The sequence below is a fragment of the Haemorhous mexicanus genome, chromosome 6 (genome assembly GCF_027477595.1).
Source record: "Haemorhous mexicanus isolate bHaeMex1 chromosome 6, bHaeMex1.pri, whole genome shotgun sequence".
In the NCBI taxonomy this organism is placed as follows: domain Eukaryota; kingdom Metazoa; phylum Chordata; class Aves; order Passeriformes; family Fringillidae; genus Haemorhous; species Haemorhous mexicanus.
This window is the reverse complement of record NC_082346.1, coordinates 15,583,235-15,606,869: the sequence shown is the minus strand read 5'-3', so window position 1 is coordinate 15,606,869 and position 23,635 is coordinate 15,583,235. Positions and strand designations below refer to the sequence as shown.

General features: G+C 39.0%; 1 protein-coding gene across 11 annotated transcripts in view; it reads left to right on the top strand.

Moving 5' to 3' along the window:
* SOX6 (SRY-box transcription factor 6) overlaps nucleotides 1-23,635 on the top strand; it is a 371,999-nt gene that overhangs the window by 275,343 nt on the left and 73,021 nt on the right. For all 11 annotated transcript variants that reach the window (XM_059848934.1, XM_059848935.1, XM_059848937.1 and 8 more), the window contains one exon: nucleotides 7,096-7,175. In XM_059848934.1, the coding sequence (XP_059704917.1) occupies nucleotides 7,096-7,175 (80 nt within the window). The remainder of the gene's footprint in view (nucleotides 1-7,095; nucleotides 7,176-23,635) is intronic.

Below are 23,635 nucleotides of genomic sequence, written 5' to 3'. Positions count from 1 at the left end.
ACCCATCCCTACCTCACTACACTCAGGGACCAAAGACAAAGGGCTGCCAGTTGTGGAAATTACCCAAAATGCCCTGGGTAAATCTTACTTCTCACAGACAAGAGAAAGCACACGCTTTCCTTGCTTTTCCTGTTTTAATCTGAGATGCTTTCTGAGTAGTGACCGTTAGAGACTAAGCTGATGGTTGTGCTGCCCCCTGAAAGGCATTATGTTCAATCACATTGTGTTAATTTTGGCTCTGAGACTTCTTGGTACAAAAATGACTTAGGAAGAAGAGTTGCCAGCATGTTTTCCTGAACATGACCAATTTTCTGGACTTATTCTACAGTATTCCTCATAGTACCTATCTAACTTCATCCTATCGACCTCCTGACAGGAGGTGATGCAGCTTTAGGGCATTTCCTTTCTTCCCAGAAAGCAGAAAGAGAGATGTATAACAAAAATTAGAAGAATGAAATGCAGGAAGAAGCCTAGGCCTAGATATCTTGGAAAGCAGTGAAGCTGTTTGCTGGTGTTGGAGGTTTAATTACAGATGATGCTAGTAAAAAGCCAGAAGTCACAATGATCTGATTTATGACCAGTGGCTTTAAAGTTAGAATTTATATCTTTATATATATTTTTATCTTTAATATATATATTTAATTCTACTGCATGTGTGGCAAAGGTAGCTGGGCAGGTCAGTAGCTTCTGTCAGAGACACATTATGATGGAAAAAAAAGCTGTAACTACACTTGGTATTGATTAATTCCTATTTTTGGCACTCTCGGCACAGTAGTTAAGGAATTAATGGAACTGGAGATTAAGCTATACTCTTTCTTAGAGAGGGTTCTTCAAAGTCATTTCTGAGGAATATTTATGAACTTGACTGCTACTACCTGTACTCTTCTACTTTTGTGAGAAATGAAACTTTCACCTGCAGAACTGTCAGGTTAGACTTGCTGGTGCCTCCGAGGGAAGAGAGGAGATGGATTAACCCTTCAGATGCTTACCATTTTATTTTAGGTTACATGTTTGGCTTCTATTATATTTTACTGCATTTTGACATCAGCAAGACTGAGTTTTGACCCTGCCAGTTTTACTTGACATTCAGAAAATGCAGTGAGAGGCATTTCAATGACAGCAGCAGTGGGGACTAAGCATGTTTGAAACTGACTGTGTCATTTAGGGAATGTCGAATATTGTGTGCACAGTCACTTAATTTGCTTTGCCTGCAAAACAGGCTAGATATAAGCTGGCTCCAAAGTGGGAGCACTGCAGCAGTGTTAGTGTGACAGGACAGCCAGGATGAGAGGTCTTGCATTGGTGTACAAGCAGGGGTATGATTATGTGTCCGTGTTCACACAGAAATATCTTCCTGGGCTAAATTGGGAGCCAATTTCATGGCTGTTTAGTTCAATGCCAAGGTAGCAGTTACTGAGTACTGCTGCAGATTTGCACACAAATGCTAGGCCTTGGAGGAATAGAATGGTATTCTTTAGCAAAATAGAGCAGTTTGTACACTCCACTGAAGGTCCTGTAGAAGAGAGGAAAATTTATTAGGTTCTGAGGCCCTTCCAGTTCATGTCTTGCTGCTCATGAACTTCTGAGATCAGCAAATCATTAGGAGCAGAAAACTTAAGGACTTGCCGATACACAGCTATGATAAAGTCTGACAGAAAAAACTTTCCTTTTCCCTGGCAGAATCTATAACACTGAGATGTCTGTAACCCTCCCCCCACAGTATTTTGGAGCTCTAGGAGGTGAAACAGGCCAAAGTTAGCAAATGCTGATGACAAGTAATAATTGCATTAGAAAAAAAATCCCCAAAGTCCCATGCTTCCTTATGTATCTCAAAGTCATGTAATATAATTTTCCGGCATGGTAAGTACTAATTGAGAAATCAGAGCTGCATAGACCACCTAATTAATTTTTTATACATATTTCAGTATTTATACTGTATACTGGATTAATTAAAACTTTTGGGCGCTGTGCATCTCAAATGACTGCTGTGACTATTGACCTGCAGGCATTTGACGAGCCTCGTAGAGTACCTGGTTGTGGGGGTTGCCACTTATTCCAGGGGGAAGCTGAGAGTGGCAGCTGTTAGGAAGCTAATACTTGCCCAGAGATGCTACACAGTTAATAGAATTATTTTGCATTCCGAGGAGAGCAAAGCAACTGCGCTGGCTTTCTGACTGTGACCACTACACTTACTGCTTGGAACTGGTGGGCAGCATGGGTACCATTATACCTCCTCTCCCACTGCAATTTTCCCTTCATTTAGCTAAACACATGCATCCAGAAAAACTTAGTGGCCTGGAGTATCCTTGAACATGATTATTGTGTCCCCATTAGTGCCCTGGGTCAAGAGGACAAGGCAGTGAGTAGATGAGGAAGATAAAGGAAGGGCAGTTTCCTCCTCCATCTTTCAGTGACTAAAGTATTTCTTCAATCAAGTTTTGTGGCTGAGAGGGAACAGGGAAGGAGGATGACGATGAAGTAAAGATATAAAGCAATTCTAGGTAGGAGCCAGACCATAAGTTGAGCAGATCTCAAACAGAGCTAAGCAGAGGGTGGGAGGGCTGATGTCCATGCCACCTGCATCATGGCAGTCCATGAGACTTCAAAATGTATGATCACTTTTGCTTAAAAATGTCCTGCAAGTATTTTGTACTGTACCATTTCTTTGCCAGTTCTGGAAAGCATCTCTCAAAAAGATAATTGAAAATAAAGACATCGAGTGGAGTAAAACTCAATTTAGACAGGTTTGTTGAGTGATATGCTGCAGTGTATTTTCAAAGCTTTTTTTTCATATTTCATACAAGAACTATATAAACCCCATGATTAGAGTGGCCAAAAACCAGCCCCTATAGAGCATTTGACTTTATGCACTAAAATAATTTACAAGAGATTTTGTTATGTTGTGATGCAATGTGAAAATGGAAACTGTTTTCATAGGCTGGTGGCAGAAACAGAGTCAACATTTTGGCCTGTTTTCTGTTTCTAGTTGCACTGGGGCAAATCAGAGAAAGTACTATTATTAGGGAAAGCATGACAAACAAAACTGTCAGGCTTATTGTCATCAGGCTGGACTTTAGAACATTCCAATAGTGTGAAATATTTGTCATCAAACTAATTAAACTCCTTGATTACTGTAGCTAATCCACATAACTCGCATAATCTTAGATGTGCTGGATTTTTCTGATATCCAGCATTGCAATTTCCATTTGGAATAGGTCTTTCAGAAGTCTTTCCTAAAGTTCTCAGGTGATTTAGATTTTCCATATCTAAGTATTCTTTTTTTAGGTAAGGAAGTAGGCTGCTCTTCCTCCTGGCAGGTGAAAACAGGAGGCACACACCAAATCCACTGTGTACAGGTTGCCCGTGTGTCTTTTCATGGCTTCATGAGTATTTTCTAAAGGAAATCCCCCAGGACTGAGTTAAAGGCTGTCATGTGTCCCCTGTTGGGTTTTACTTGGTTGGAACAAGGACTTTGTAACCTCGGGATTTGTTGTAGCAATCATATGTGCCTCAGTCCTAAATATTGGAAAAGCTGGAAAGGATGGCAGGCAGCTGGATATTGTCAGGCAGGACTTTGCAATGAAATGTGCAAATTTCATAATTTTGCAAACATTACCTGCAGACAGAAAACTGTGGGGATGCTGGTTTAGCTGCAACGTGAGGATGGCAATAAGGCAGGGCTGCAGCAAACCCTATGCAGGACAAAGGCACAGCTGAAGCAGTGCCATGGGACAGGGAAGATCCTCCATGGCATTCCCCTAGTCAGTTGCCTCTGTTAACATCATCCTCAACCTTGATGGCTCTGGACAAGCAAAATTGATGCCCTGTGTGGGAATACTGTGGGAGTGTCCCTCTCTCCCCCTGCAGTATCCTGACAGCACCCGGGGTATGCTTTGCTCAGGCTGTCCATTATATCTGGAAGGATGGGGCCCTGGAACTGCTGACATCTTGCAGCTCTTCCAACTCCATTTCCTCTCATTCCATGAATGTGAAGAGACAGACTTCAAGTTACAATCCCAAAATGGTGGGAACATCATCAAGCCAAAAGCTTTGTAACTGAGATGAGGAGAGGCAGCTTATGTCTTACAATTGTGTTTTAGGAAAGACTGGTAATAAGGCAGCACCTTCCCCCTACTCTGGGTCTCACAAAAGCCAGACATCCTTCTTTCCTCACAGCTCACAAAGCCTTGATCTGGAAGGTAAGTCTATACATCCAATAAATAAAGTCTGCTAAGCTTCATCTCTTCATCCAATACAAAAAGAAACATTTACATTATTTCTGTGTAGAATAACACAGCACAATTGCTCACTGCTTTTATTCATTTGGAAATGTTGCTCAACCTGACAAACGAAACAGAAGTCTGGCATAATTTTCCATGGCTTGTAAACACCAATTTATATATAAACAACAGCAGCCAAATGTAAATAGACAATCAGCACAGCAAGGAGATTGAAAAGATCAGTTTGCAAAACATGACAGATTTTCTTCTTCCAGCATTCTTCTTACTCCTGGTTATCAAAGGCCAGCACACACCAGCGCTTAAGGCAGACCTGTTTGAACATGTTCTCCTGCCTTTTGTACAAATTTAAAAGAAGGGCTCCTCACGTAAGCATTCCAAATCGAGAAACAAATTTGAAAAAAATTGCTACAATACATTGACTGATTTCTCGCCAAGACAGCTATGGAGGAGCTTCTTGATCCATTCTTGCATCGAGAAAATGAGAGGGGGAAATATGTACCTCCGTAATTAAAAATTAAATCCTTGCATGCTCAGTTTGCTCAAGGGAGAAAGAAATACCTTTGCTCTGCTTTTACTCCTCACTGTCAACAAAGTACTCCAGAGCTGAAGGAGTATTAATTTTTCTTCTCAGCACAAAGATGCTGCTGACATACCAGGACTTAGCCATAATTTAACACATTAAAATGAGGGCGAAAAGGGACAGTATTGGGTAATAAGAGATAAATGGCATAACCCTATGGATATTCTTCTTCCTGCAACAAGAGACAGCGCTGTAGCCAGCAGGTGAGCAAGAGAACACTACAGGGTGTGGTGAAGATACTATTAAATTAACTGTGAAGCCAAAAACTCTGTGTGTGTGCGCGTGTGCGCATGTGGGTATAAAATATCTGGCTATTTCAAACCATAGGAGCATGACAGCTGTGAAAAAGGAGTGCCGCGGGGAATTCTTTTAGAGTTTGGTTTTTTTTTAAATATGTTTGACATGGAAAATGTTTTAGTACAAATAAAGCAACTGGTATTGAACTTAAAAAGTGTATGCAGAGGGGGAGGGAGAAAGAAGAGATTGCTGTGTGGAACAGGGATGAATAATTCATGATATTTAAAGAAAGAATGCCTCCGAAATGTTCTGCAAGGCAGTCCATGCTGATAAGTCGGATGGTTATTTTCCCCCCCATTTAAAGCATCATTAATTCAACATTTTTGTGATTTTTTTTTAAAAAAACCTTGTAAGATATTTCTGAAAGAAACATTATTTAACTTAGATTAGGATCTTATTTATTCAGATAATTTGATATAAATATCAAAGAGACTAGTGGAATTATTTAACCATAAAGAGACAGTTTAAGTTCATTAAGAAAATAATCTAGAAGTCTTTTTTTGTTGGTTTTGTTTTAAAAAAACAAACAAAATCATTGCACACTAGAATCAACCTTGTGGAATGAGGAGAATAAGAGGAGATATTTTGAACATTACTCCATAGGACACCAGTACAATATAGTGTGAGTGAATGCATTGTTGCAGAGCTCCATATGCAATCAGAATCCAATTGTTACTGGACTGTGTACAAGCACATACTGTGCTCAATGGCCTGATGAGGTATTATGGATATGATGCAAAGAGACCTTGTGGATTAGACATGTACAATTTATTAAAAAAGTGAAACAACCAAACATTTTAACTGAACTGGATACAATACCAATTCATGTGGTAAAGATCTCTGAGGAGTCTGGTGACTGCAAAGATTTTTGCTATTGTTATTTATTTGAGGGGGTGACAAAAAAAAAAATCTAGTTGTTGGAATGTCCTGACTCTATTATGCTGGAGTTCTGTATTTTCTCTTATTGCTACATTCTGCTTTCAGCATGGAAGATCTTGTGTAAAATAGACTGATTATATTAAAAATATCTAAAAACTGCACAATGTAGCTTGCAGATAGTATATACCACTGATTTTAAATAAGTAGCTGGAGCCATTAAATCACAGAAACTTATCCATCACTGTATTCATTTTTATATTACAGATTACACTGCTAAACTATTCCAGCCTTCTTTTGTTCCCTACATTGACTAAGAGTCCAAATGGCACTGGGTGCTGCACATCTATGGGAGCACCCATAGATATGCTATAAGACACTATGCTACAATATTTAATTTGGAAATTTTAGTACCTGAATTCTCATGTAACTGAGCACCTGTTTAATCTATTGACTTCAGTAGGCCCCCAGATCTAAGAAAAAGTTAAAATTGTGTTTCAAGCTATATTAAAAGGTGATTTAATTTTGTTCTTCTCTATGACTACCTTAAGGGAGTTGTCCCAAGCCAGAGAATCCCAAAGGAAAACAAAAAACCTCAACCTGTGTTAAGCCAACTGGATATGTGTCCCAGGAGGCACTTGACACTGAAAAGAAATCACCCTGCATTAAACAGGACTGATATTTCTTTGGTTATAACAGATTTTTAATTTTTTAAAGAAACATGTGGTGAAAACTTTTTTTTTTTTTTTTTTTTTGCTGTGGCAGCCACAGGGGTTTCCTGGGGTATCTCATCTGTGTGTCTGTGGTTGTAAGACCCATTTTGTGCCCAGGCTTCCAAGCTTGATTTGAACATTAGCTTTTGGAAATGAAAATCACGAGTATCATATTTATGTTTTGCCAGTTTGCCTACCAGCTATCTGCTCACAAAAAAAGTTCCAAGGGAGCGTGGCAAGTCCGTGCCCAGCAAAGCCTTTTGTTTTTGCAGATGTTTAGGCTTAGAGGAGTGCTGTGGAGCACAGGCAATCCTAGGGCCTTGTTTGCACTTGTCTGCTGCTATTCTCTGCTCATTGTCTGAACCTGCACGCATTGTTCTCCCGACAGGTGATAACTACCCTGTGCAGTTCATTCCATCAACAATGGCAGCTGCTGCTGCTTCTGGACTCAGCCCTTTACAGCTCCAGGTATGTGCCAGAACAAAAAAATGTGGGATGGAAGCCAACATTTTAGGGGAAAACTGCTAACCAGCTGTATGCTAAATAATAGCCTGAATGTTAAATAATTTTTGAGCGCAGCCCAGGAGGATTAACACCTTATGTACTTACAGTACAGCAATGTGCAGCCAACCTTGATGCTGTGAGTGAAAGACATTGTTCTGTGTGCTTTATATTGGCAGTTAATGGTATTTTTTTATTTATATGAACACTTGATGGGAGATAAGTTCAAAGCTCTTTTTTGTACTTTATTTTCATGTGCTCGCTCCTCTGTAGCTGCAATGCACTACCTATAATTGGAGCAGTCGGTGTATCCAAACAAAAGTGCATTATTGGGTTTTTCTTTTTTTCCCTTTTTTTTAAACTGTGTGGTGCTGACAATACAATAAATTGCAAACTCTTTTAGCTTCTCTATTAAGGTAATCTCAACCTTTCTGAGCATTAAGCTGGTCAGATGCCAAGCACGGTTAGAGACTTAGTTTGGCCATTTATTTATTTTTGGCACATATAGAATGAAATGTTGTGAAAGAAAGATTTATGTGCCATATTATTAGCTAGCTTCTTGTGGCAAGAAGTTTTTAATTTCAGAAGAAAAGACACAACAATGTCATAAATAATGAAGAAACAGTCAAAAGCTTTCAGAGTTAAAATGTGTGGAAAGAAAGTGACAGTGAACATGAGAGGAAAGGACATTAAAGATGCATGTAACTATTTACAAGTAAACCTTTGAAACCCCTATTTGAGTTAGGTTAGAGTCGGGTTCAGAAGCAAAGTAGGAATAAATTGTGCCTAGAAGAGCAAAGTATTGCCATGCTAATATCTAAATATCTGCTTTGCTTACCTTTCTGTGATTAATTTTTTTCCAGAGGAGCCAAAGCAAAATAAAAATCCTTTCCTCTTTACCCTATGATGTTATTCTTGCCAAATTAACTTAGGATAAGCAAAAATGGGACCAGAACTTGTTCGTGGACCCCTGTTCATTGGTGGTCCAGAGCTGACAAGAAAGACTTCTTGAGCTTAGGTCTGACCTAACCTCAAATCAACATTTGAAAAGAGAGCACCCTGACTCTGCAGGCAAAGATCTCTGAAAAATAGTTTTGGGTCATAATAATGTGATGTTAAGACTGTACCTTAGACAGGATTGAAACCAAAGGAAAGTTTCTCAAAAGGAAAAATAGCAGGTATCTTTAGAAAGCCAGTATTTGACTACTTATTGAAGCAAAAAAGTCTCATTAGCTTTAGTTGGGAAAATACTGCAGAAATCAGCTTTGTGAATAGAGAGACTATTTTTGCTGCCTTTGAAATGCACTAAAACAAATAGTGAGCCTACACAAGACTGCAAGGCAGGAAAGGATGAAAACTGTTCCACTGTCAAAGAAATGGGATCTAAACCACAGACATTCCTGCTTCTTTTCTTTTACACGATCCATTTGTAACTTGACCCACATATTTGCACATCAGACTTGATCTGAACCTACAGCAATAATGCATTTTCATTAATTTGCAGAAATGATAGACTGAGATGTTAAACATGACGAGAAAAATTAGAGAGAAAACAACCAGCAAAAATGTGTGCTAGTAAATTCAGGAACATTCAGGCTTGGGGGTCTGAATTTTCTATTTCGACATATTTGCTGTAAAAGAATTTTTTTGTTTGTGTGTTTCCCCCCTTTCTATTTTGTTTGAATTTCATCTCTACGGGATTTCAAAACCTTTAATGTTTCATGGTTATAAGAGCTTAAATAACAGAACACTTAACCTTTGGCTGATACCTGCTCATCAGATTGTTAAAGTGCCTGAACTAAATTTTATTTACTCCTACTATTAATTTTCTCTTTGTGTCAATTCTCTGTGTTCCCAAAATGAGCACTTTTTCGGGTGTGTTTGTTGGAGAGAATTTGTTGTTATACCTGATGTGTCATGAAGACTGTTAGGGGTGTAGCATTTCAGCTCATTTTGCCATCTTTGCTTCCCTTCCCCCTTCTTTCTCTGTTCTGCTTCCTTTCCTCCATGCACCCCACCCACTTATTTATTTACGTGAATGCTGTGACCATGGTATCTGAGTATTTCCCAAGTGCTTAAAAATACTGATCACAAAACTAATCTCTGCTCCTTTCAGCCAGTGGGAGAAAGAGCTAATTTATTTTCAGGTTTGGTTTTGTTTCTACATGTGAATGTGTGTGTAATATCCATGTTTGGAGAACCAGGGGAGGGAAAGCTATGTCAAGTAAAAGAGTTTTTCAGTAGCTCTAACATTTCAACTTTACCAGGGCAGTATTATTAATTCCAAAATTATTTTTTATAATCTGTATCCAGCTAAGGAAATTCTGCCACCTTCAATCTTGTAATCTACTTTTTTTTTTCAACTTATGTTTTCTTTTATTTGGATGATCATGCTCCATGTAGGAGGTAGCAGCAAATTTTTGTTATCTTCCTGTGTGTTAGGGCAACTTCTATGCAAGCTCTGAATCTAATTGAACAAGGAACCATTTTTGACCAGGTACATCATGTAACAATAGCAATTATTTCACAGAGGATGATTCTCCAGTGGACAATTGCTAATTAATGACTTGCCTGTCTTATTCAAGCTATTATCAAAATGTACTTTCTCTGAATTCTATATTTATGTTCACCAGTGGATTATGTATCTCTATGAGTACAAATAGCTTTACTGAAATCATATACAGCAGTTTCTCAAGTAACTAGTTTGACTTTCATGGGTAGTGCATTAAAAAAGAAAAAAAGGAAAAAAAGTTCTCCTTCAGCAACAGACCAGTTTGACCCATCTTCTCTTTAGATTTTTGATCACATTGATCAGCTCATGATAAATACCATTAATATTCACTTGTAGCTTTCAGTATCCTGAAGTGAAATAGTGACTGCCACACTTTTATGCCAGTTCAGCTTCCTGAATTGGTGGCTTGCTCTGCTTTGGATTGATACCAGATAGATTCTTTTGATTTGTGTACTGATCTCATGAAGGTGTCATTGACAATTTTGTTGGCAAAAAGACTTAAAACTCTGTGCTCCATACTTCCCATTGATATCTCAGCCCCATCTCACCAGTTTCCTCAAAAAATCAGCCAAAAATTTAAATAATTTGCCTGACAGGACCAAGCATTGTTAGGACACTTGGCATGAGGGAGGATCTAGATGATGAAGGAACAGTTCTCCTAGGTATAGTCTGATCAGAAAAAACAAGCTATTTCTGTTCACCCCTCCAGCCTCAAACAATTGTGAGTGAATAGTTTGCAGATTTATTACCAAACACACCTGTGGGCATGTGAAACAGTTCTGATACTTGTGTATAAGGACAGCTTCTTGCTACAACCAGTATGAGCTGTAAAACCTGTTGATAATTTTCCTTTTGCTCCTCTTCACATACACCTTCTCTAGTTTTCCCCTCTTCCCACTTCCCTGAACTTTTTCCCAAGCTGTCAGATGGTTGCACTGATATTAACAGATCCTAGAGATGTGTGGCCAGCAATATTGCTCAGTGAGTGGACTTGATCCTGAAATAGTTTTTCCAGCTATTAGGCTGCCAGTAGCAGGAACCTAGTTACTGGGAAGTCACAGTGGTGGCAGAGGTGGCACCTGTATGTCCTTACTTTCAAAGAAGCAATATGCTGTTTAGGGTTTAAAAATCTCCCCTGCCTTCATTCTTACATATTTCTGCAAAGCTGTCTAGGAGATAAATACGGAAGTGTCGCAACTCTCTCAACCACGACTGATAAACTGTTGATAGAAATGGAAGCATTACAATGATGCTAGCTGGAGTTATTCCTAAACAAAGTGAGCTCTAGGAAAAAAAAGCAAAACAAAAAAGCTTCCTTCATAACTCTTTCCCCGAACTATTTGTGTAATTTGTCCTTCAGAATTTATCACTTGTAACACTAATGAACCTTGGCGAATCTTAACTATAATTGCAGCTGTGTTCCTGGAACCTGAAGTTTTTATAATACAGTTAAAAAAAAAAAGAAAAGAGAAAATTTTAACTAAACACATATTTGTCTATTTGTTTTTTGCCCTCCCATCTTATCCTGCTCCTCCATACTCTCTTCTTGTTGCAAAGTAAATGACCTTTTTTTGTACTGCTGGGTGCAGATCCAGTGTACTGCTGAAGCATTGCATAGCCTGCCTCAGGGGCACAATATTAGTAGAGGGAAGGCCAAAGAATGCTATTTTTAGTTGAACAGTTCAGCAGATGGAGGCATGAATACTCATATATCTGAAGGTTGAGGGGTTTGAACCATTAATTTTGATAATGTATTTAACCCTGGGAACAATCAGAAACTGTAACTCCAAGGTTACAATGCTTTTGACCTTTAGAGAACAGAGGGCACTTGGTACAGTAAACAATATATTACATTTCTACTTATTCCTATTCTCTCACACGTATAAATTTCAGGGCATAGTTGACATTTGCTTTCCTCAGCTATTTTAGTGCTGGTCCTCAAAGTAAGTCAAGAAGAATGCAGGAAAGAGGCCAATGTAATGCGACAGTCATGTAAATACGGCCTTTAAATAGCTAAGTTGTTAAACGTGCCCCTTTATGAAGAAATATTACTCTCAGGAACCAGAACCAGGGTGACTTATTATTTCAATGCAGAAGTTGTTTTAGTGGACAGCTGCTCTTTTGGAGTCTCCTCTGTTTGTTGTAACCTTAACACGATTTTTCAGCGGGGCTAATGTGATCTGATAGTGAGAGCTCACACTGGTGGTGAATTGGTCCCACTCTGGTACCACATCATGCAAAGTGATGTACCTGCCTTGTGTCTTACTAAATGATGCATGCTCCTCTTCAACAAATATAGCAGTTAAATATCACGCAGCTTAAGTATTTCTAATTAAAATATCTCCATGTGTCAGCATATTGGTAATGTATTATTTTAATCCATTTATTTTGTTTATGAAACAGTGACATATGTTTAGATTGTGAAATATATGAGCCTTAAAAATCACTTTATTGAAGAAAATTAATTTCTACAATGCTGTCTCAGTAATGTGTTCACTCACCCAGTCAGTCACTGGCAGGGCTGCCAGTCTTAATATTGGTTAGACACAGTTTAACAGTTTTATCTGACATAACACTCTCGGATGTAGGCAGTAATAATTTTTTCAAATGCAAGAAACCGTGGGTTTTTCCATTTTCTTTCTTTCTTTCTTCCTTTTCTCCCCCTTTTTTGAACACAGCGAAGAATGGGGATTGGGTAAATATGAGAGAGATTTGATGAGACCAATAAAAATTAAAAACAGCTAGTTACCTTTTCAAAGTTAGACACTGTAATTTGTTTGTCAGCGGGTAGATGTTTGGGTCAGCACTGTGAGTGAGTGACTGTCAGCGGGAATTCCTACAAGACAAGTAATTTCCCTCAATGTATTACTGACAGATTGCTCACTTCTTCAAATCACTAGAGAAAACAAACTTAATATTGTTCCAGGCAGAGTTTCTGTCTTCATTAGCCTTATAGAATGATTTTATCTAGCATTCAAAGACTACTGAGCTCTAGGTGGACATATTTTAACAGAATGTTCCTTATTATGATACAGTGAATAGTGGTCTAAATTAAGGGGATGGTATGTGCAAATTTCAGCATATGGAAGTAGTAAATTACATATTTTGGTCTTTTTCTCATGTAGAAATTTAGGTTTTAGCAGAGAAAGGAGAGAGGTTGAAAGAAGATTTTATTAAGGCTCTGAGAGACCAAGCACGCCCTTTAATGGAAATAAAATTAAAAATATGCCAACCTTGCAATACTCAGGAAAATTTAATTAAAATCAATGAAATAGTTATACTTGTGCCTTCCCCTACTTGAATGTTTATGTCTCTGTATGTTATATCTGTGTTATCAAGTTGAATTATATCAGCGGCAGTATCAATGAAAATGATGTCATGGAGTCAATATTTTACCATATGACCTCCTTTCTTTGCAGAATTTCTTAGTACTCTGTCTTCTCCTACATCTTCTCATCTTCAGCCCTGAATTTTCTTGCAAAGTGATTTTCATCAGGAAAGGACAGCCCATCAAAATTGAGAATTTTTGCAGTAAAATATCTCTTATGATTAATTTTTTCCTTAGGAGGATTTTCCTCGATCCCCCAGTAACATCACAGGGAAAAGGAGTCTCCCTCTTCTCCTCTTTTGGCAAAAATGGACAGACAAACAAACCGAGCCATTGGCCAGAGTACTCAGCCTGCTGCAGCAGCGCTGCAGCTGCAAGATCCTTTTCTCACCCATTTCATGCCCTGCACCTCCAATAACTGCTTTAAGCAGCGTGTCTTTGTTACACTCCTTCTTGCCTACTGGAATGGTGTCGTGTTATTTAATAAAACATTTATAGCAATGTTTAAGAAAGAACTGCTACTGTTTTGTAGCCGTTCTAGGCAAACCCAGGTTCATTCCTGGGCTGGTGTTTCTTTCCTCCCAGCGCAGGAAGGACAGTGGCCACCAGACTGTCACCAAGCCTGGCACAGCTCTGCTTCTCTTCCCTTCAGATGCCCAACCCCTCCTCCACTTTGGGAAGGGCTCCTGTCCTGCTCCTGCTCTCCTCTCCCAAGAGGGAAGACTTTTCAATCTGGCAGCTAGGGATGAGGCTCCTGGCAGGATTCCCACCTTTTGCACCCTTAGATCTCACCAAGCAGGACAGCTGCCTTCCAGGCCCATATGCTGTTCCAGGGAGAATTTACCATTGAGATCCTAAGTGGCACAGACATCAACTCACTTATCAGGAAACTTGTATGTTTAAAAGGATATCATGCTTGTAGGCTGGATGGCAGGAGGTTTCCTGCATCTCTTCAGTCTATATCAAGGCAGAAGCTGGAGCCCAAGTGACTGGGAGAGGCTGAGCCCCCAGCGTCAACAAGACGTTCTTGCTGCCTTAACCACTGGCTGCCCCTCTCTGAAAGCCCAGGCTCTATTTTAAAATCATTGTGCTTTGCAAAGCTGCCTCCCTGGGGTATGTATTCACTCAGAAGCCAGTAAGAAGCAAATAAGTTACTGCTGCATTTACTGACAGAGCACCAGAGGCACCAGTACTACAGAGTGCCATCAGGGGATGAGCACGTTTTTTAAATCTCTTTTAAAACTGTGGCATCCCTTTGGGGAATAGGCTGACTGTGAGGCATACTCTGAGCTGGCAGTTGGATTCCTTCAAGCTTTCTAGAAATGTATATGGTGTGTGCCTTACAGGAATTAGCTGCAAGTGAGTATGTTTCTGGAATTTTATTATACTTCTGATAACCATAGAGCAAGCTGCCTAATTTGGCTACAAATTACAAACATGAAGGAGTTTTTCCTGTGATGGTGTTAACATGTTTGGTTGTTTAGAAAGTAAGCAGGAACCAGATTAAAGACAAAAATGTCTTTTAAGTCAGATCTGTGCATTAAAGAAAATAATAACACACCAGCATTATCATTCCATCCTGACTAATTACTAGAGAAAAAGAAAACTTACCCTTCATCTGAACTAAAAGTTCTAATAACCAGGGTGGTTTAGATTAGAGCTTCTAGGTATAGACTAACACACATGTGTGTGCTCAAAGGAAGAATAAAAATTTTCTTAAAGATGCTGAACTCGAAAAATATCATCACCTGCTTCATTTCTGAGGGTCTTTGATTAGAAGGGCATGTGCCCTCCCACTGACCCAGTTCAAAAAAAGAGGGAAATTCATAGAAAATGAGATAAAACTCATCAAACCAGTGTGTAGATAATGCTATCACCAAGTTGAAGAGGCTTTACGGATGGTGAAATAGGAATGGTGTGGCCTTCAGGGCATTGCTGGTTTAAAATATGTTTGGTCTGTGATGTTTGTAGAATCCATATGATTGAGGAACTAGAAAAGTGTCCTAACTAGAAAGTATTGGATTCATCTGTCTGTTCCTCAGACTCAGCATGAAGGCTACATATGGCTGGGGGCACACCAGAAGGTTTGCATGTCAGTCCTGAAAAAGAGACAGGAGGGAGGAGCATCTTCAGGCGTGCAAGATGATCACACATCTCACTTAAATTTCAGTATTAAGGACTTATTTGAGGCTTAAAAGAATCTGTCACAAAAGCTAGTGAAGTAGACATAATAGGGCACGTATTTTGGTGTTGGTCATGAATTATAGCAAAGCATGAAAACAAATGGAAAAGTATTTCAGGTGTAGGAATAGTGAGAGCGTGCTGTCGGCTCCACTGGCATTTTTGGAAGTGAAGTGAGAAATCAAAGAGGCAAAGTCCTTTCAGTGCAGTTGAATCATTTGTGCTAGGCTCTAGACACAGAACAAGTCACCAGGTTTAGCCAGTTTACAGTGTTATTTAATAACACTTCTGTGAACTGTCCAGGGTAATTCATCCAGTACAGGCCCTCTCTTCTGCTGTTGTTTTCAGCACCTAGGGGAGGGTTGTTCAGGCCTCATAACCATTTAACCCAGTCCCAGCACTGCTGCTGAAGTACCATCACACCCACTGCAGTTCAGAAAGCGCAGCAATCATACGCCAAGTTCACATTTACTGGTGTAAAATACATCATCTTCCAATGAATTTATAATAGTAAGTTCCCGGTTACCTGGTTTTGAGGTGCAAATGTGATTTTTTTTTTCTTAGATGTAATTTTTATAAGCACCATTTGAATATGTTTTGCATAATTTTGTGTGTACTTCCTATAAGGAAATTATTTAATTTTCCTTGAAGGTGCATGAAAGTTCAAAATATATGGTAAAAGATCAGTGTGAGCGATCTGCTAAGCAACCTGTAAAGCACAATTATTTCTAATGCTTTAAAATACCTGTGAGCGGGGCTTGTTTTCTGCTTCACAAAGAAAACATTTCACTGTTTTCTGCATTTAAATATACATTTTAACTATGTTGACTTATCAGGTAACGCAGCAGGCTGAACAGGGACAAACCATTTTTAATGGTATGTTAATTGAATGGGATGCTGGAGATGCACCTGAGTGACTTTTTTTCCCAGATGTGCCCCAGCTGACTGATAAAGCTTCTCCTGATCAGTAGACCCAGTATATATTTATTATATCCCTGTCTTCTGTCCATTTTTGCTAGTGAAAATTGTAGAATGGCTGCGAGCTACCACAGGAACTGTCTCTCTTATAAAAGTAAGAAAACATTGCAGTTTCAAATCCCAAGAAGCACTTTCAAATATTCAGCTCTTAAATGTGGAGTTGCCTCAGCATCTTCTCACAAGATGGGGATTCAGATGTGGGAATTGGGAGAGGCAGTTTAAATGGGATTCTTCCTTTTGCCTGACTTGCACCCGTTTATTGCAGCGATGCTGTCTCGTTATTCTGTCATGGGAGCACGAAGGAATTTAATTGTTGAGCTTTTGCCTCTCAGTGTGCTTAGCAGTGGTGACTGCTCAGTTTCCTTGTTCTGTGTCTGCACAGTTCTGCAAAGCAAATGCTGCATCGTCATGTTAAACAATTTCTCCATCTGGATGGTCAGAGAGGGAATGAACCCACCAATCTATGCCAGATTTTATGAGATGTATCCAGAGAAGGTTTACTGCCTCTTAATTTTTTTCTCCATGTCCTGATTTCCTTTTTTCTTGCTTATGCCTCAGTTTTCCTGAGTGCCACAGGGTAACAGACCTAGAATGTGCACACCAGGAGCAACAATTGCACAAGCATCTCCTATAGCATTAGGATAATAATGATGTTTTTAGACCCCTTCAGCTAAGATTGTCTGCCTTAGTGGCAGTCGTACCAGTGACATGGACATGTGCTCACTAGGAAACTCATTCACCAACTCATTTCACACAGCTCAACAAGCAGTTACTCATAATTGCTTGTAATCCTGCTGACATGAGACTGAATGAAACTCCTGACTTTTCTCACAAAGCCCATCTATGTGTTAACATTTTTTGAAAGAAGTATCAGAAATTCTGAAATGCAAAATTTGAAAAGCTTTGATAGCTATCATCCCTTCAACAAACTTACTGTAGTTAATTGCTTTTCAATCATATAATTTTTCTCCCCTTATGTTGGGGGTCCTCCTTCTTTTTTACTCTAGCTTCAGTGCAGAAGACATTTCTATGGGTGAGGTGTGTGAAACTATCTGAATTTGTGAGGTAGCTGCTTTTTATATAGACATCTCACATTTATTGTAAAAAATGCTTCATATTAGCAGTAAGAGCTAAAACCCAGAGTTTTAAGGAAGAGCTTCTGAAAGAATACCAGAAAACATTTAAAATTCTTCCTATGAATAATCTGATTTACAGTGCACCAGAGAAGGTAATACCAGGATAGCATAAAGTGAATGAAAAAAACCTATGCTCTGATGCAACCATCTGGTTATATTTTCTTATTTTTCTGATAGATCTGGATATATTTTACTTTAAGCAAGTACAGCTTATTCACTTTCTTTGGATATAAGAGGAGTTTAAAACACCAGAGCCTTTGTTTGCAGGTATGTTTGGGGCCATGCTGCCTGGTCCTTGCTTGCTCTCCTAGGTGAGCTTGCTAGTCTGTTACCTTTAGTGCCATCCTCAATTTTTATAAGGAAGAATTTATGCTACAGAAATGCCAATAGCAAATTCTAATAGTAGCAAGATTTATCTTTATCATTTCACATTTTTTCTTGAAAAACATAATCTGCTGGAAACTTCAGATTTCTTTATCAAGCAAATGCAGTTATCCTTTGCTGTGACTGGCTTTCTACCAAAGGTATCTAAGCAGAACATCTCACAGTTATTTTGTAAAATAATGAAAAATGTTGAAGATTTTTTGCAATTTTTCAAGTTGTGTAGTACAATATATAATGTGGGAGAACAACAGAGATAAGGCTATTGTGTTTTTTCCTGTGCATGGTAAATAACAGGAGAATTGTGATCAAAAAGTAGCATATAAGTCATCATAAGACAGCATTAAATGAAGGAATGCAAATCCTTGTGCTTAAGGGAAAGGTTTTACTGATGTTTCTCTTATCCTCCTGCAGAGTAAACGGTGATCCATATTTGATGAAGTATTTTTTTCTTGATATTTACAATATTTTATTAGAACAGTGGTTTTATCAACTCCCACATTTATATTTACTAGGAGTACCTGATGGTTGTATTCAGATGTACCTAGTTCAAGTGCTGTGGTATTGCAGCAGCAGTGGATCCATTTCAGAAGGAGCACAGGGAAGATGGTGACTTGTTCAGGTGCACAGAGAGTGTTTAAAGGGAAGGTCTGAAGGACGGTTCCTCCTTCCTGGATCCAGGGGCTCACCCCATGCCGAGGTGGAACAAAACAGAATTCACTGCCTCCCTCCCTCGGTGCTCCTGAGGTGAGCTGTGTCCCCAGGCTGGCTAGGGAAAGGGTGAGCTGGGAGGTTGCACTGTGAGAGTGCAAGATTCCTGCTTTAACAGCCTCTCATTAGGTCCTCCTCTGGAGAAAAATACAGCAGGGAAAAAAGAGGCGCTCTCAGTTTGGGCTTTGATCTTGCTTTCATAAACAACTCAAAGAATTTGCATGGGAGCAGGCAACTATTCCATTATTGTCACGAGCAAAAATACAAGAGAATAGATACACAAAGTGGGAGAGACGAGAACAGTTAGCACTCCTTTATTCCTTGTCAGAACTTAATCTAGATCAACTAAAACGTTTGCTGTTTCTGTCGTGCCTCATGATAAAATGTCAATGTTTACATACTCCTTTCTTTTAGACAAAAGATGCTTATTGTTTTTGAGCCCCTCAGTTACTATCTATAGGAAATTATAAATATGTAGGAGATGCCTAAGTTTGTCTCATTTTTAAGTTGTGTTTTTGGCTGGTTTTTTTTCTTTTATATAAAGAGCAGTTGCTATAACCACAACAAGCACTTTGTGCTGCGTGCTTCTATGCTTTTCCTTATTTTTGTCCTTTTCTTACACCACAAAGAATTGAACCAGAGTGAAGCTAGCAAGATGAGAAGCTAATGAGTTCTGGGCTGTTGCCCCACTAGGGGGAAAAAATATTAAATATACGCTGTGTATAAAGTAGTTGGTTTTTAATTTTTTTTTTTTAATGATCACATTGTCCTTCCTGATATCTTCTTGATAGAGAATTTTTAGGGATATGTACAGCAAGCTGTGCAACTGCAGCATTTCCCTCCCGGCCTCCCTCGCTGCCCTGCTTTGCGCGGCCGCCTCGGTGTATCCGGCAGGTTGGGCGCCAGCAGACGAAACAGATGTTTGGGCCATACTGGAATGGAGCAGCATGCTGCATCAGGACCTGGATATTCCTCCTGACATCTGGATGCTGCTGGGCTGGGAAGGCTGCCTTGGGCCGGGAGGCTGGAGGAGCCTTGTGGCAGTAAACATAGGGTCCTCGCTGCGCTTGAAGCGATTAGTGCACTGGAGCAGCAATAATGCTGAATTATCGCTTGGTTGCGTTCTTCTAAGGAATCTTGGGACAAAGGGATAGCCAAGGAGGAGTATTTACGGTAAAGTCATGTTCAGAAAGACTAGACTAATTGCCACGTGTTAAAAAGCTTGCTTTCACCTGATAGTAAAATTAATATGAATACTTTAGGAAACTTTTTTACGAAGCAGCAAACAAATGGCCCGCACCAAAGGCTCCTTTTTAAATTTAAAATCACTAAGATGAAAAAATGACAATTTCAGCTACTTTCCAATTTCATGCTCTAGTCAAATTGTAGGGAACAGACAACAAAATGTGACTGAATACAGGAAATTGTAGGTAAACTAATGTGCATGCCTACTAGAGACAAAAATGTGAACTTCTAATAGCGGCAGGGAAGGATGTTAGGTATGGAAGCTGTCTCACTTATGCATCGGCTCCTTATAGTTTCACTTTATCAAGTCGAAAATTCTGCTGTATGTGCTGCTACAGCCTAAATTGTCTGCTGCTGCACTTTTCTTTATGATGAGTGTTATTTAAACACAATAGACACAGTCTACTGCATGGAAATAGGTGTTTAATGTTTAGTGATTCCTGGCTACTACACTAATGTTTAGTGATTGCTACAAAAATATTTTATTGTTAAGACCAATGTGTTAAAACAAGGGCCCTCCCAAACAAAATACAGCTTTTTGGAGAGCATGAGGTAATATTTGAAGAAGACCAGTTTGTTGCTCTCATTTAACCTCCAGTATTGTGAAGTGTTTGTGTTTAATTAACACTGGCTAAAGGCTTGACCTAAGAGGCAACAAAAGTGATTGAACTGCATTTTCAGTTCTAGGCTGTAATCTGTTGGGAAAGGAATAATAATAATACTAAAAAAAAATTAGAAAGCACCATTTACTGAAATTCTTTCTAACTAAGCTGTATTTCAATGGGCCATTTAATGCTCAGATGGACAAAGGTATTACTTCAGTCATTGAATTGTATCAAACCCTTTCTCAGAGGCCCAGTTTAAAAACTCTACAGGAAAAGTGGCTTAGCATCATATTCTCAGAAGACCAACACTCAGTCTGTTTGGAAAGGGGAAAAAAAAAATAAAAAGAGTGAAATGAGGTGTGACACGGCCGCCAAGTCAGAGAGGATTTTTGCCTCTCCTTCCAGTCAGTGGCTTAGCAAGGGAATTGTTCTTCAGAAAGTAAGAGCTCCATGTTGACACAGAAGGCCTTCGATTCTGTATATGTTTTTAAATTTGTTTTTGTTTTGTTTTGTTTGTTTGTGTGCTTTGGCAGCTGTTACCCTCTTCCCCCTGTCAGCTTTTGGCCAACATTTTGCTCTTTTCTGACATGACAAAAATTTAGTTTTCTCTCTAGGGGACTGAGGATCAGTACTTGTACTTTACAGTTAGAGTTTTGAACCAGTGACACTGGAAAAAATTGAAAGTCTGATTTAGATATCATGCTCCCTGACACTGTGAGATGAGTATCACTTTTTTGAATAGACACAATGTTACATGTATTCTATGGTGATATAAAATATCTAAAGTACTGTCTGAACTTTAGTTGTGTAAAAATTTCAGGATATTTTTTTGATTTTTTTTATTTTTGCAGAAAGTGAACTTTTCTTTCTCTATTTTCATTCTGTCTCACGAAAAATTCCCAGCAGCTTCATATGTTGATGGGGTGACATTTTATCTTGAAAACTTGTCAAGGTGCTGTAAAACTAATAAACCATCAGCTTTACTTCCTAAGGGGAAACAAACACAATATAACAGAGACAACTGCCAGGTGCCAAATTATGTACATTGTCTTAGCCACTTGCAGTGATTGATAATTCATTTGAGCTCTAAGCATTCTTTCTTTGCTCTGTCTGCAGCTTTCCAGTAAATAGGTTGTGAACAGGCAGTTGCTGAGAGATTGTGTTTAATTGTCATAATTCAACGAAATCAAAGCCAGTTGATTTCCAAGGGGCACGATCTGATCTCGGGGGTGATGCCTGCATGAGAGATCCTGCATTCAGGCAGCAAAGCAGAGAGAGCTGTTTTGATGGCCATTTCTAATTCCTTCTCTCAAAGCAGGAGGAGGTCAGAAGAACATGAAATACAGTTTGCAAACGAAACAGAAGTGATCCTAAGAGCACCTTAATGCACATATGCCTGAAGGCAAGTTAGTTCTTTCTTGCACTGGTGCATGTATTTTAAGTCTGTAGCATTTCTCCAAATTTACATGACTGAAACTGAGAGAGACTTTGAGGTTTGGATGTCTGTGCTGTCAGGCCATGGTGAGCAAAAGGGGGGTTTGGAAAAAATGAGTGAGGCTCTAAACATGGATCTTGCTGCAGGTGTCTTCTCATTCCACATTCTTTCCTTGTGTTTTTGGGTGTTTTTTTGGTTTTTTTTTTTTTTGGTTTGGGTGTTTTGGTTTCTTTGCTTTTTTTAAATGAAGATTTTTTGTTGTTGTTTTTAGGTTTGTTTTGGGGTTTTGGTTAGTTTAGTTTGTTTGTTTGTTTTCCTCCCATAACATCAGCATGGGGATGAAAAGTATTATCTGTAATCCCTTTATTTTATAAAAGACAATGTTAATAACTTACAACAAAAAAACTAGTAAAATGTTAATTTCATCTTCAGTTTACATTTACCCTCACATTATAAATTTAGGTAGATATTTTATAGGTGAGGATACCTATCAGGCTACCCTCATTTTCTGATGAAGGAGCCCAGACTTAAAATAATAGTGCAAGACCCAGAGCACACAGGGATGGGTCATGGACAAAAAGATCTTCCATTTCTTCAGAATACCTGCCAGCGTGGTCTGTTAGTCCATTCATTTTTTGAGCAGGACCTATTGTATGTGCTGTGGGGCTCCTCTATGAAGTAAGGCAAATTTTCTTCCCCAAAAGATGAAGCAAGAAATGAAAAACTATGAAGAATATATATGTTTTGGCTAATTATTTTCCTCAGAAGTCTGGGTCTTTGTCACTGACTTATTATACAGATCCTCTTAACATCTGTCCAGCAGACTGTGGACTTTATTAACAGACAAGGGACCCACCAGATTTAGAGCCTGCTGGGTGCGTCTTCATCTTCACAGCTGTGGATTAACTCAGACTTTCCAGAGGAGGACAACCATATGGGATAATTGGTGTCATTGGGTAGCTAAAAAAAATATGAAGAAACAAATGTCGTCCAAACACAATCCACTGTTTTTACAGCCACAATTACTAGTCTGTTTAAGAAATAAGAAAGGCAGCATTACACTAAAAAAAGAAAATCTATTCATATCTGTGTGGGAACCTAATCAGGCTCTTGTTTCCAATGACGATGGCTCCACAGTCGCACCAGGTCTGCAGCAAGAATGCTCCTTTTGTGTGCCGATAATGTGGAAGCGATAAAATTTCCTATAAGAGACATATGTGTTTACATCATGAGATGTGTTATTTGACAAAACGCTTTGTTCTCTGCATATTTTCCACGCAGAGTTTCATGCTGGGTTGTTTTGCTGGAAAGCTTTGATTAGCTAGAATTAGTTGCTGAAGTAAAATAGACACTTTTGTTTTATGAGTCCTCTTGCTGAGCTGTAAATTATAGTAAAACATATAAGGAGTGACAGAAAGAAGTGCTGATTTGAACCTCTGACCCATGATCGACATAAAAACATAAGATAACTCTTTCAAAGGACTACTGAGAGCCATAAATATTCCATGGTCCACTTAAAGTTAGACCCTTTTAACAAAATAAAGCTGTTATTTTGCAGTACTACAACAATACATGCTGCAGTATCTGAAATGTGGAGAGATTCTTTTATTTTCGGTTTGGGCTGGCCATTAGCCACAGCAGGGCAGCAGGAGAGATGAGAGTGATTTTTCTTTTTCTGAACCAGTACAAAGAATTTGTGGTCAGTGAAAGGGGTTGGGACCGGCAGACACTCAGTGGTGAAATTAGGTAACTGTTACTTTTCTGCTGGAGATTGAAGCAACACAGGCATTTGTCTCTCCTAAGGAGATAGGAACTGAGGGGAATTTAGGGCCACACAAAAATTTCCCCTGACATAATCTACAATAGCAACTGATAGACACTGAAAGTACTGGTGTTAATAGTTAAAAAAAAAAAA